We start from the raw sequence: 15017 nt of genomic DNA, 5'->3' as shown, positions 1-15017 counted from the left end.
TTCAATTACAAAGCTACTAACAATGGATCGCATCACACATTGCATCAGATTCACTAAACGGTCACTATAGGTATATTATTCTGGGAAATTTTTTGCGTTTGATTGCTTTAATTTTTTCCTTGCAGTTTGAACATTTTTCCTTTTTGAAAAACAAGACTAGTCTGTAGGAGAGACAGTTCAGGGCCACGTGGGCTGCGTAAAGCTCTCGTGGACTACATCTCCCAAGGTGCCCCGCGTGCGCGCCGACAGGAAGTGGCTGGAGCATCTCCCGCCTCCACGCCGAGGCGAAGAGGTTCTATCCGGGGCCTTGGCGCTTCTCTTTCCTTTCGCGCCGGTTGCCGCTGCGGAGCGCGGCGGGTCCATGTGCGCAGTGAGCGGCGCTATTCCTGGCACAGTAGCACCCGAGCCCCGGGTTTGACCGAGTCCGCGCTGCGATGGACCCCAACACCATTATCGAGGCCCTGAGGGGCACCATGGACCCAGCCCTGCGTGAGGCCGCGGAGCGCCAGCTCAATGAAGTAAGGACGCCGGGCGGGCGGCTGACTGTGGCAGGCCGAGCCCTCTGGGCCTGGCCAGAGGCGCGGACGGCGTCGCTGAGGGGCCCAACTGGAGGGGTGGGGCGGGGACCTGACTGCGAGTGCCACGCCAGGGCGCCTCAGGCTGCTGCGGTGGTGGTGGCGGCCAAGGCAGCCTTTGCGTCGGATCCTGAGCTGGGCCTCTGGCTGCGGTCAAGGCATGAGGAGCCGGCTGAGGCGAGGCGGGCGTGACGGGCTGGACACATGGCTGGCTTGGGTGGCCGGCCGCCCTCTGGCTCATTCCCAGCTCGTTCCTCGCGCCCAGGAGGGGGCGAAACTCACTGGGAGGTTTTTCAGACGTTTCCGGGAGCAGTCTCGCTGGCGCCGGGGTCGGAGGGGCTCCTGGGAATGCAGAGCCGGTCCTTTGGGGGTTTCGCCTGTCAGCTTGTCACTTCAGTGGGCTGATCCGTGATCTGCACAACTTTCTTCTCTGCGACTGAGCGGCCAGGGAAAGCTTTCAGAGGCAAGCCCCCGCCTCTTGGGCAGGGCTAGGGTAGTGCGGGCTACCTATATCAGTCTGATTCACTGTTCTACTCTGCTAATGCCTCAGTCGGGGAGGCAGGGCGATGTAGTAGAAAGTGTCAGGTGAAGTGCACCCTTCTAGGTAGAGCTGAACCACTAATTTTCCTGACTGACCTTGGACAAGTCACTTAACCTCTTGATACTGAATTTCTCCCATTCATAAAATTAGGCCACAGGGTTGCTGTGACGGTCAAAGCGAGACAGTGTAAAGCAGGGTGCCTTAAAACGTGCCAAGCTCCTTAATCAGCTTGCGGAGGATTGGTTCCCTTTTCCCCCTTTATTTTCGGGGGACCGCCCTTTGGAAAACCGCCGTAATATGTGGGGTATATTACTGTACTATCTTCAGTTTCATTGTTTGTTTCTAAATTTCTGAAACTTTTTATATTTCAGTGAGTATTTTAAAGGCATCTTAAAAGGACCCCTGTAATTTCCTATGCCAGTTAATAATTGTCTTTTGGTATCCCACTGAGTCTGCAAGCTTTAGTGAAGTTCAGTGTACATTTATTTTTAAATGGAAAAAGAAGCCCCTCTTTAAGGTAGAAATTCAATTATTTTACTGCTCCTCTTATCTAGTAGGAAACTCACTTAAAAACATTATTTATGGGGCGCCTGGGTGGCTCAGTGGGTTAAAGCCTCTGCCTTCGGCTGGGGTCATGATCCCGGGATCCTGGGATCGAGCCCTGCACCGGGCTCTCTGCTTGGCGGGGAGCCTGCTTCCCCCTCTCTCTGCCTACTTGTGATCTCTCTCTCTCTCTCTGTCAAATAAATAAATAAATAAATCTAAAAAAAAAACAAACATTATTTATATTGACTTTACAGAAGCCACAGGAGTATTCTTGTGGAGTATTAGGTATTAGGAGTATTCCTAATTGGACATCTTAAATGTACAGTGCTCTTTTTAGAGATCTCTGCCCTCAAGGAACTTATATTTTAAGACTACCCACAGAGTTTAGACAAATTAAGTGTAAAGTTGTTTTAAAATAAGAAAGTTAAGTCTTATATATATAAATGCGACTGTCATTAGCTCAACCAAGAGTGATATTCAAAAAAAATTTTTAAAGATTTAATGATTACCTACACCCAACATGGGGCTCCAATTTACAACTCCAGGTTGGTGAGTCCCATGCTCCACCCACTGAGCCAGCCAGGCCCTAGGCCTCACCCCCCATACTCAAATTTTTAGGCTCAAAGTCACCTTGGGAGGAGTTTAGATTTCTTTTATATAAAATAATGTGCTGAAACAAATTCCTCTTTTGAACCATTATGAAAATATGGAGGGAGTTATGGATCACTTTTTTTTTTTTTTAAGATTTTATTTATTTCAGAGAGAGAGAGACAGAGTGAGAGAGCATGAGAGGGGAGAAGGTCAGAGGGAGAAGCAGACTTCCCGCTGAGCAGGGAGCCCAATGTGGGGCTCGATCCCAGGACTCCGGGATCATGACCTGAGCCAAAGGCAGTCGCTCAACCCACTGAGCCACCCAGGTGCCCCTATGGATCACTTTTTATTTTGATTTGTTTTGTGATACACACAGGATAAGATGAACATTATTTTGTTCATGAAGTATTTATAGATGTGTAAGTTAAGGCACCCTAAAAGTTTAGTTACAGTGATTTCTACCATGATTTTATTATTCTGACTAAACATGCTGTGTGTGATAATTTTAAAAATTATTTGAAAAAACAGTTGGTTCCCTTGTAGAAAAATCTGAAATTCATTCATTCCTCAAGCAGGTATTGAATGTCTAGTTATATGCACTGGTATCTTGTAATTGAGACCTGGAATAAATACTTCACAAGCTGATCTTTAGAAGATGAATAATCAAAATAGTATTCATAGCATTTATTTGCTTAACTCTTAAGCTTCTGTTAGGGTTTTGGAATACTCTGGAATAGTGAACGCTGCTTTTCTGTCAAAGAAAATTTGTGGTCTAGCCTGTATTTCTGTGATTGTTAGCAGTTTACATTTTACAAATTTCTTTCAATTATTCCACCTTAACTTATTAGTAATTTTCCTAAGGTAACTTTTCTTTTAATTAGAATATCCTCAGCTCTAGTCTTCATTCTGTTTTAATGAAGTGCTTCCATTTGAACACTTAACTTGCTTTGACTTTCTTTGTGGCAGAACCTTGATTTAAGAAATAGATCCCAGTGGGCTGCCTGGGTGGCTCAGAGGGTTAAGCCTCTGCCTTCGGTTCAGGTCATGATCTCAAGGTCTTGGGATCAAGCCCCACATCGGGCTCTCTGCTCAGCAGGGAGCCTGCTTCCTCCTCTCTCTCTGCCTGTCTCTCTGCCTACTTGTGATCTCTGTCTGTCAAATAAATAAATAAAATCTTTAAAAAAAAAAAAAAAAAAAAAAAAAAAAGAAATAGATCCCAGAAAAGTCTTGAAGAAGCTTGACTGAAGTAAGAATGAGGAAGTAACATTTTTATTTCCTTCAGGCTCTTCTCGCTTTGGATAAGACAGGATGAAGCAATCATTCCATACTGTTTTTATTTGACTGAAATTATATTTTGGTTCACTTAGTTAAAAGAAAAAGATTACTGAAAAAAGATTACTTCAGCTAAGTGAAGTAATCACTAGCTGTAAAAATTATAAATGTTATCAAAGTATTCTAGTGCAGATAGTTAAAAACAAAGTGCTCTGCTCTTGCCTCACAGTGATTGCACTTAACTGTTCCATCTGTTTGGATCCGCTTTTAGTCAGTGATCTCCCAGACTTGATCTATCATCATTTAACTTCCTTCATATCACTGAGGAGTTCCCCTGACTACAACACACTAGATACTCTACATCTCTCTTCATTTACTTTACTCTGTAGCACTAGTTTATCATGCATATTTTTATTCTCACTAGTATAATTTTAGAGTTTTATGAGATGAGGAATTTTTGTCTTTTGTTACTGTAATTCTTTGATTTGTCAGTATTAAGCCTTATTTAATTATAGCAGATAATATAGGCTTTAGCGCTGTTATACCACCCCCCAATCAAGGATTTTTAGATTATATATTTTTTTATATTACATACAGATAACATTAAGAAAGTTCCATTAGACTGCTGGAGACCACAGTAAGGACTCTCTTTTTGGCAGATATTTTTGAGATAAATTTTAGTATTAGGGCGCCTGGGTGGCTCATTCACTTGAGTGTCTGCCTTCAGTTATAGTCATGGTCCCAGGGTCCTGGATAGAGCCTTGCATTGGGCTCCCTGCTCAGCAGGGAGGAGCCTGCTTCTCCCTCTCACTCTGCCTGCTGCTCCCCCTACTTTGCCTCTTCTCAAGAAATAAAATCTTTTTTTAAAAAAGCTGAATTTTAATATTCCCCACTGACTTACTACTCTGTAGCATAGCACGAATTTTGGTCCTTTTTTTCCCTAATACTGTTAACATTTTTTGATCACGTTGTCATTTCCCAATTTGAAATACCCTCATGTAACAAGCTTTGCCTCAAACACTGGAGAAAACCAATAAAAAGTACAAGCTTTCTTGAAAATAAAACTGAAAACTGCTTAGTTATTTGATTTTTTTTTTTTTTAAACTATGAAGCATTATGTACTAGCTGGGGGATGTTAGGAAAGTTACTTCTAAGCATCATTTTCCTTATGTACAAAATAAAAATAGTAATAGTATATATGCCATAGTGTCATGTGGGTTAAGTGAGATGCATGTAAAAAATTCAGCAAAGTATTTGGCACCTACTAAGTTCTCTCCAGATTATTTGAATCGCGCGTAAGTGCCCACTGATTAACCCATCTACCATGCCATACATTTTATTTCCTGTCTCAGTCTAACTGTAGTAGTTGTATATTTCTGTGGAAAACAATCAGCACTAATGGAGAAAGAACATAAGTGCCTATTTAAACAGTGAGATCATTAGTAAGTAGCTTATTGTAACTTGAAAATTGGCACAATTATAAGCACAATGCCTGGCACACTACGGACTCTCAGTAAATATTTGTTGTATGCAAAGAGAAGTAAGAACTTGCATAATATTAGAAATGTCTTTCAGGGGCACCTGGGTGGCTCAGTGGGTTAAAGCCTCTGCCTTTGTCTCAGGTCATGATCCCAGGGTCCTGGGATTGAGCCCCGCATCGCATGGGGCTCTCTGCTCCGCGGGGAGCCTGCTTCCTCCTCTCTTTCTCTCTGCCTGCCTTTCTGCCTACTTGTGATCTCTGTCTGTCAAATAAATAAATAAAATTAAAAAAAAAAAGAAAAAAGAAATGTCTTTCAGTCTTTAGAGTTGTGTACAGGAATCTCATTTGTCACTTAAATTATATATTTTGAGATTAATTGACTTCTGTATATCTTGAAGTACAGTTTTAAAAATTTGGTTTTTGGGGCACCTGGGTGGCTTAGTTAAGTGTCTGCCTTCGGCTTGTGTCATGATCCCAGAATCCTGACTGCTTAAGGCAGGGTCCTGGGTTTGAACCCCACGTCTGGCTCTCTGCTCAGCAAGAGAATCTGTTTCTCCCTTTCCCTCTGCTCCTGCCCCCGCTTGTGCTCTTTCTCTTGGTCACTATCTTTCTTAAATAAATAAAATCTTCCAAAAAAAAATTTTTTTTAAAGGAAATCTAAAATCTATGGCATTTGGTATTCATTCATTCAACATTAATTGTTATGTTACCAGAGACTGCTACTTCCTACTCTCACTCAGAAATACTTGTTTCTTCATTTATAAGATAAAGTTAATACATCTCTGAAGATTTTGGGAGATTATTATAACAGACATAGTCTCTGCATTCTTCCTGCTTTCACTACCCGTGTTCTCAGTGGAAACCTTCTATACAAACCTTTGCTCCTGCTGCCCACCCCTCCTGTTAAGCTCTTAGCACCTAAAACTTAAAGTTTTCCTATTCAGGGAGACCTGGGTGGCTCAGTGGTTAAGTATCTGCCTTCAGCTCAGGTCAGGATCCCGGGATCGAGTCCCGCATTGGGCTCCCTGCTCCGTGGGAAGCCAGCTTCTCCCTCTCCCATTCCCCCTGCTTGTGTTCCCTCTCTCTCTGTCAAATAAATAAAGTCTAAAAAAAGGGGGGGGGGTTCCTCTTCACAAATCTCATTAATCCCATCTTAAATGCTATCTTTTCCTACTCTGACCTTCTATGATAGTTTGTAAACTGAAAGTTCATACCTTTTTAACACCTAGTTTTATGTGTTCCTTAAATTTTAACTCTTTTTATTTGAACTAGATGATTGCTCTCTTTTCTACTCTAAAAGTTCATGGACTTTGAACTTATCTCTAATAGGAATAAAATCAGTAGATGAAGATTTTTTTTTAATTAACTGAGAATGGACACTAACAACTAATTGTTTCTGATTATTTTCAAATATTTTAAAAGTATTTGCCTATCATGTGGCAGATTCTGTCTTTATGCTGTGGATCTGATACTTCAGAAGACCAGAGTCCTCTTTCTCAACAAGCTTACATTTGAACTGAAGTTTTAAATGTAATGTCAGAAGAGGGGCCTGGGTGGCTCAGTCAGTTAAGTGTCTGCCTACCGCTCAGGTCATGAACCCAGGACCCTGGGATGGAGCCATCCCTCAGGCTCCCTGCTCAGCGGGGAGTTGGCTTCTCCCTTTTCCTCTCCTCCGGCCCCTCTGTCCTCATTTGTGTGTGCTCTCGCTCTCTTACTCTCAAATAAATAAGATATATTTTAAAAATGTGATGTCAGGGGGGGCACCTGGGTGGCTCAGTGGGTTAAAGCCGCTGCCTTCGGCTCAGGTCAGGATCCCAGCGTCCTGGGATCAAGCCCCGCATTCGGCTCTCTGCTCAGCAGGGAGCCTGCTTCCTCCCTTCTCTCTCTGCGTGCCTCTCTACCTACTTGTGATCTGTCTGTCAATAAATAAATAAAATCTAAAAAAAAAAAATGTGATGTCAGGAAAATTTTTTTTGAAATGTTTATTCTGAATAACAGTTCCCAATCTGGTTCTTCTTTTTTAAAAAACTTAATTAAATTTGATTAATTTATTTATTTTTAAAGATTTTATTTATTTATTTGACAGAGAGAGACACAGCCAGAGGGAACACAAGCAGTGGGAATCGGAGAGGGAGAAGCAGGTTTTCCCGCTGAGCAGGGAGCCTTACGTGGGGCTCAATCCCAGAATCTTGGGATCATGACCTGAGCCAAAGGCAGACTCTAAACGACTAAGCCACCCAGGCGCTCTCCCCCACCCTTTTTTTTTTTTTTTTTTTTCTTAAATTTCAGAGAGGGAGACAGAGGGCAGAGGGAGAAGGGGAGAGAATCTTTTTTTTTTTTTTTTTTTTAATATTTATTTGATAGAGATCTGCCTTTCTGGAGTTTCATAGTCAACACAGCCTTCACAAATGCATGTGGTTGGGACTTATAATAGAGCTATGTGTAAGTTTTAGATGAGGAGATTCTTAAATTTGACTTTGCTTAAGGCAGCTATGATCTCAGCATCAGTATTCCTTCCCCTCTTACACTTGCAGCAAGAAAAATGCTCTAAGTAGAATTAGGAGGCTTACCTAGGAGCCTTTTAAACCTTCAGTTCCTAAGCTTAATGTGCTGTAAAATGGTTATGTAGGTAGAAAGCTGCTCACATGCTTTATGTGACAAAGTAAGTGGTCTTAGCTTTGCTAAGTTTCTTGATACTTTGCATTTACCTTTTAAATTCATAAACTACCTAAGTCTCTTCTAGGATTTTCACAGATGATTACAATTACTACTGTAAGTGATACATTTTACTTATAAGTGATAAATTTGATTTTTCTTTTATTAAAGGACCTATGAAATGTTCAGTTAATAAAAATGTTAGTTCTGGAGAAGTGCAAAATGATGGCACGTTAATAGTAAATTTGGCATGTCTAGAAATTCAGCAAAATATTTATGAGAATATAATGTATATTTAACATTCCTTAATTAGGAATATCCCTAAGTAGATACTGTTTTGAATTTGGGAGAGGGGAAGTCCCTGGATACTTTGGCTGTTACACAGAAGTTATTCAGTGACATACCACGTGAAAGATCTGAAAGAAAGATAATCACCATATTAATATATTTATAAGAAAATTTCTTTTTCAGATACAGTAGATGTATATATCATTTTACTTATTGTTTGCTTCTGTCGGTGGCGCATTAGTGATGAGTTTGATTTAAAGTGTGTTTTTTCGGGACGCCTGGGTGGCTCAGTTGGTTAAGCTGCTGCCCTTGGCTCGGGTCATGATCCCAGGACGAGTCCCACATCGGGCTCCTTGCTCATTGGGGAGCCTGCTTCTCTCTCTGCCTCTGCCTGCCACTCTGCCTGCTTGTGCTCTCTCTCTCTCTCTCTCTGACAAATAAATAAATAAAATATTTTTTTAAAAATGTGTTTTTTCTTTTGGTTACTAAAGTAATTTGCTTTTGTTTTTGTTTTTGTTTTTTAAAGATTTTATTTATTTATTTATTTGTCAGAGAGAGCGAGGGAGTACACAAGCAGGCATGGCAGGCAGAGGCAGAGAGAGAAGCAGGCTCCCCACTGAGCAAGGAGCCCAATGGGACTTGATCCCAGAACCCCGGGATCATAACCCGAGCCAGAGGCAGTGGCTTAACTGACTGAGCCACCCAGGCATCCCTGTTTTTTTGTTTTTAACTAAAGTAATTTGTAATTAAGAAGTTATTTTAAACTCCTTGTTGAAAAGCATTTAAGTATTACCACTATTTAATGAAAAGCTGGAAGACATAATGAAGAGTCTCAAGCCTGGCCCTGATTCTACCACTGTGATGATTTAACCTCACTATGCCTAATATTTTGTGTAGATAAAATAGGGATAGTATTGTCTTTGTCATATTATTTTTATTTTTATTTTTTTTAAGATTTATTTATTTGAGAGAGGCAGCACACTAGAGGTTGGGGGAGACAGAAGGAGAATCTTAAGCAGACTGTGTCAGCTCCATTTCACACTGAGATCACCATCTGAGCTGAAACCAAGAGGCAGATGCTTAACCAACTGCCCCGCGAAGGCGCCCCTGTCTTTGTCAGATTCTTTAGTACAACAGAAAAATTAGAAATCACTTTGCTCTTGAATTGTCTGGTTATATTCATTGACGTACTTTGATGTCACAGTGCCCTTATGCCTCTGTTTTTCCTTATAAATAGTGTAAAGTACAGTAGCAATTGAAGCTCTCTTCGATTGCATTCCAATGGAGAGAAATAATAAAAAGTTACTTCTTAAAGAGTAGCTATAAAAGATACTGACGTTAGGTAATTACATTGAAAAATGGGGGAGCAGAGGGGAAACATTGGAGAAAAACATGACTTGAGTATTAAGTCGGATTTGAGGAGCTGGTAAACATTAGATAGAAAATATATAGCAGGCAATAGGGAATGTGGAATTGAAGGTTAGGAGGGAAACCAACAATGGAAAAGTTATTTTTCTCAGTAAATTAAGAGGAAGGAAGTATGATCTAGAGGTGTAGGGTGGACTGGAGGGCTTCACTGTTGGCCATGCCCATTTTTGGAACTTTGAGAAGCAGGAAAAAGGAGAATTGTGTGTAAAAGTAGGAGGAAGAAGGGCACGTGGGTGGCTCAGTTGGTTAAGCAACTGCCTTCAGCTCAGGTCATGATTCCAGGGTCCTGGGATGAAGCCCCACAAAAGACTCCCTGCTTAGCGGGGAGCCTGCTTTTCCCTCTCGCTCTGCTGCTCCCCCTGCATATATGCTGTTGCTCTCTCTGTCAAGTAAATAAATAAAATATTTTTTAAAAAGTAGGAAACAAGAAAAGGCATTTTAAGTAAGAAGGTTGGTTGTGGGTAATTTAGTTTTCTTTTTACTTAAATGAATTTCATAGATTTTCTACTAGTAAACATGAATTACTTATGTAATAAGTAAAAAGCTATTAGAAAAAGAAAGGGTTATTGATATTTCTAAATGAGGGGGGTTAAAGCAGAATGAAGACTTTTGGGGGAAAGCTTGTAAAATATTGGTAACCTTGGAGAAAGCAATTTTCTGAATACAGTGTTAGAATGCTGGAAAGGAAATGGGAATAAGACTGTAGGTTAAAGGCATAGTAGGGTCAGGGGAAATTTGTTTATGTATGTGTATTTTTCATCTTTTTCTTTTGTAAAGTTAGACATATTTTGGGGAGTGGGGAAAGGCTGCCCATGGAGTAGTTTTGTTTTTGTTTTTTTTTTAATTAATTTATTTATTTGACAGAGAGAGATCACAAGTAGGCAAAGAGGCAGGCAGAGAGAGAGAGAGGGAAGCAGGCTCCCCGCTGAGCAGAGAGCCCGATTCGGGACTCGATCCCAGGACCCTGAGATCACGACCCGAGCCGAAGGCAGTGGCTTAACCCACTGAGCCACCCAGGCGCCCTGGAGTAGTTTTTCAAGCCTATTACTATGTGGTAATAGCTTTCCACCTGTGATGTTTTATAGTCATATACCCAGAATTACATCCTTGATACTGCTTTAAGACCTTATCTTCCAGGATGCCTGTGTAGCTCAGTCCTTAAGCATCTGCCTTTGGCTCGGGTCATGATCCCAGGATCCTGGGATCAAGCCCCACATCTGGCTTCCTGCTTAAGGGGAAGCCTACTTCTCCCTCTTCCACTCCCCCTGCTTGTATTCCTTCTCTCACTGTCTCTCTGTCAATTAAACAAATAAATAGAAATTTTTTAAAAAGACCTTATCTTTATCTGATTGTGTAAAAAAAATTTTTTTTAAAGATTATTTATTTATTTATTTATTTGAAAGAGCTGGAGCGAGAGACCACAAGCAGTGGGGAGTGGCAGAGGGAGAGGGAGAAGCACAGTTCCCACCTAGCAGAGGGTCTGATGCGGGATGGGATCCCAGCACCCTGGGATCTTGACCTGAGCTGAAGGCAGTCGCTTAACGGACTGAGCCACCCAGGTGCCGCTGTGTAAAAATTTCAAAAAAAAGTACCAGTTACTAGATCATGATATGGTCACAATTTACCTATTTTTGTCTTTCATTGTTGTCTTTCATTCTCTTAATAATCTTTTTTTTTTTAAGATTTTTATTTATTTATTTGACAGAGAGAGAGAGAGAGAGATTACAAGTATGCAGAGCAGCAGGCGGGGGCTGGGGGGGTTGGGAAGCAGGCTCCCTGCAGAGCGGAGAGCCCAGTGCTGGGCCCCATCCCAGGATCCTGAGATCATGACCTGAGCGAAAGGCAGAGGCTTAACCTACTGAGCCACCTAGGCGCCCCTCTTAATAATCTCTTTAATATAACCCATACTTTGGGATGCCTGGGTGCCTCACCAGGCAGAGGGATAGGGCAGGTTCCCTGCTGAGCAAGAAGCTGGGTGCAGGACACAATCCCAGGAACCTGGGGTCATGACCTGAGCTGAAGGCAGACCAACTGAGCCACCCATGTGTCCCCACAATCTAATTTTGGAATATTTTCATTATCCCAGTAAGATCCCTCCTTCCAATTGATTTTTTTTTCTAAAGATTTTATTTATTTATTTGAGATTGAGAGTGAGAGCACGAGCGAGGGGGTGGTGGCAGAGGGAGAGGGAGAAACAGGCTCCCCACTGAACAGGGAGTCCAACTTAGGGCTTGATCCTAGGACCCTGGGATCTTGACCTGAGCTAAAGGCAGACACTTCACTGACAGAGGCGCCCAGGTGCACTAATCCTTCCTTCCAGTTTAATCTCATATCCCAGGCCTAGGTGATCGCTAATCTACTTTCCCTCAGAATTTTAAGAATCTCATGTCTGATATTATTACTTTATGTGTATTTGTTACTTTGGGAAAATAGAAGGCATTAGGAATTCCAGCTGGATGGAAATTTGTATGGGTCAAGTAGATAGATGCGCCAGGTTGAATTTGCTTCTGTGATTTCTGCTGTCAGAAACATTCTTTCTTACCCCTTGGCCCAGCTCAGCTGTCTGAAAGTAACTTTTCCTCAGTTGGACTTTTTAGATTTGTACTTGTGTATTTTTGAAGGCAAATGACTTTGAAGAGTAGTAAAATCAGTACTTATTTTCATAGTTCAGTTTTGTTGACTTTTTTTTTTAATAACTTACTGAATTCAGCCACTTAATGTATCCAGTTCAGTGGTGGTAGTGGTTGTTGCTATTCTGTAAGATTTTATTGGGGCACCTGCTAAGTTCAAGCCCCAGTTCGGGTCCTTGCTCAGCAGGGAGCCTGGTTCTCCCTCTGCCTGCCACTTCCTGCTTATGTTCTCTCTCTCTTGCTCTCTGTCAAATAAATGAATTATTTATATCTCAGGTATTTATTTGAGAGAGAGCATGAGAACCTGGGTGCACGCTGGGGTAGGGGCAGAGGGAGAAGCAGAGTCCCTGCTGAACAGGGAGCCCAACATGGGACTCAATCCCAAGACCCTGGGATTGTGTCCTGAGCCAAAGGCAGATGCTTAACTGACTGAGCCCCCTAGGCACCCCAAATCAAAATTTATATAACATCTCTATTGGCTTAGAATGTTCCTTTGAGACACTTCCCAATTAATACCTTTCCTCCTTCAGGTTGCCATTATTCTGACTTCTGTTAACTCTAAGATTAGATTTGCCTGTCTTTGAACTTCATATAAATAGGATCACCTGGTATGTACCCAAGTAGTCTAGCTTCTTAACATGTTTTTTGAGATCCATATTACTTGATTCCATAGGTAAACTTTATTTTTTTAAGTTATTGTATAGTATTTCATTGTATGACTTCTACAGTTTGTTTTTGCATTCATTTGTCAGTGGACAGGTACTGTGGACACAAGCACTTTTCTTGGATATGTAAAGGTGAGATTGCTGGGTTGTACGGTAGGTGCATGTTTCAAAATGCCAGTTTTCCAATAAGGTTGTACTGTTTTATGCATCTGCCAGCACTGTGTATGAGTTCGATATTTTTCACATCCTCACTAGTACTTTCATGTATTGCATACATTGTTTTCTGGTAGGACTGTCTGCTTGTACTGATTCTTTCATAATTTGCCTGCATGTGTTTGCTAATTTTTTTTAAGATTTTATTTATTTTTTGACAGAGAGAGAGGGATCACAAGGAGGCAGAGAGAGAGGGAAGCAGGCTCCCTGCCGAGCAGAGAGCCCTATGCGGGGCTCAATCCCAGGAGCCTGAGATCATGACCCGAGCCCAAAGCAGAGGCTTAACCCACTGAGCCACCCAGGCACCCCTGTATTTGCTAATTTTTGTTTTGGAGTGATTTTAACTCTTCCTCAGATATTGCAGATATTTTCTTCTTTTTTTTTTTTTTAACACTGTTTATATTGATGGGGGTGGAGCATCTATAATTCTTACTTTTTTTATCTACTTGAGACAAAAACTATTTTATGGCCTTCAGTCTTTGGTGTCAGGCTTAGGTTTTTTTTTCCACCAAGATGATAAAAATACTTACCGTTGAAACTAAATAAATAAATAAATATATGGAGAGAGAGAAGGATTTTTTTTTTTAAGATTTTATTTATTTATTTGATAGACAGAGATCACAAGTAGGCAGAGAGGCAAGTGGTGGGGGGAAGCAGGCTCCCTGCTGAGCAGAGAGCCCAATGCAGGGCTCGATCCCATGACCCTAGGATCATGACCTGAGCCAAAGGCAGAGGCTTTAACCCCCTGAGCCACCCAGGTGCCCCTGTTTTGTTTTGTTTTTAACCTTGGTTTCCTTCAAGTACTCTTGGGATTTTCTTTTCTTTATTTATTTATTTAAATATTTTATTTATTTATTTGCGAGAGGGAGAGAGCATGGGGCGGGGGTGGGAGAAGCAGGTTTCTGCTGAGCAGGGAGCCTGACATGGGGCTCAATCCCAGCATCCCGAGATCCTGACTTAGCCAAAGGCAGATGCTTAATTGACTGAGCCACCCAGGTGCCCCTGGGGTTTTATTTTTTATATTTAAAACTTAAGTTAGAAATTGATAAAGGTCTTTTGTTGATGTAACATTGTGGAGTACCTGTTGTGCTTGTAGGAAGATGTAGTTAGTGTCATATGCTCATTTTTAACTCACATGTGCCTGTATATGTGGCTAGCCAACAAAAACAGTGTTGGTTTTGGTGGTTTTTGTTATTTTAACATGACCCCTAAACATAATCCGTCAACTTCATCTGGGGTTCCAATCCTAGAAGTCCTTTTTAACTCAGAAGGAAAAACTGCAGTATTGGGACCTTGAGAGAACCCTGTATGTACAAAACCACAAATGTTTGTTTTTTAAGATTTTATTTATTTATTTGACAGAGAGACATGGTGAGGGAGGGAACACAAGCCGGCAGGAATGGGAGAAGGAGAAGCAGGCTTCCTGCCAAGCAGGGAGCCCGATTTGGGGCTCCATCCCAGGACCCTGGGATCATGACCTGAGCTGAAGACAGACACTTAACAACTGAGCCACCCAGATGCCCCACAAATGTATTTTTTAAGTGATTTAAAGAACTAAGAACCATTTGGCAATACTCAGTTTATGCCAGAACATACTCTGAGAAAGATGAGATTCTACTGTGTATGGAGATAAAAACAGCATAACAATTTGTTGTGTCTTGACGTTTACTATAATAATTTACGTATTTCACCTTTTTTCAAAAATTTTGTTTATTTATTTGAGAGAGAATGAGTGAGAACTAGAGAGCACAAGCTGGGGGGAGGGACAGAAGGAGAGGGAGAAGCAGACTCCCCGCTGAGCGGGGAGCCCGACGTTGGACTCCATATCAGGACCTTGGGATCATGACCTGAACCGAAGGCAGACACTCAACCAACTGAGCCATCCAGGCACCTTGTTCACTTACTTCTTATAGCCATCCTGTGAAGCAGATTTTGTTACACTAATTTTGTAATTAAGTCTTAGATTTACTGAAGCAACTTGCTCAAGATTTAAAAATGTTGGAAATAGCATCACTTGTATTTATAATCAGACTGTCTGAATCTAGCTGTCCTTTCCAGGGATTCATAATTTGATGCAGTAGATAAGATATATACTATAATATAAATGTCCTAAAAAGAGCCACAGTGTTAGTG

General features: G+C 41.5%; 1 protein-coding gene across 1 annotated transcript in view; it reads left to right on the top strand.

Moving 5' to 3' along the window:
* Window positions 1-276: 276 nt before the first annotated feature.
* The window catches only part of IPO7 (importin 7), a 59109-nt gene continuing 44368 nt past the window's right edge, over window positions 277-15017 (top strand). Inside the window, exon 1 of the mRNA XM_080815481.1 lies at window positions 277-518. Coding sequence (XP_080671607.1) covers window positions 435-518 — 84 coding nt within the window. The 5' untranslated portion in view covers window positions 277-434. The remainder of the gene's footprint in view (window positions 519-15017) is intronic.

Source organism: Martes martes, assembly GCF_963455335.1.
Source record: "Martes martes genome assembly, chromosome: 10".
Lineage (NCBI taxonomy): Eukaryota > Metazoa > Chordata > Mammalia > Carnivora > Mustelidae > Martes > Martes martes.
This window is presented reverse-complemented; position numbering and strand designations above follow the sequence as displayed.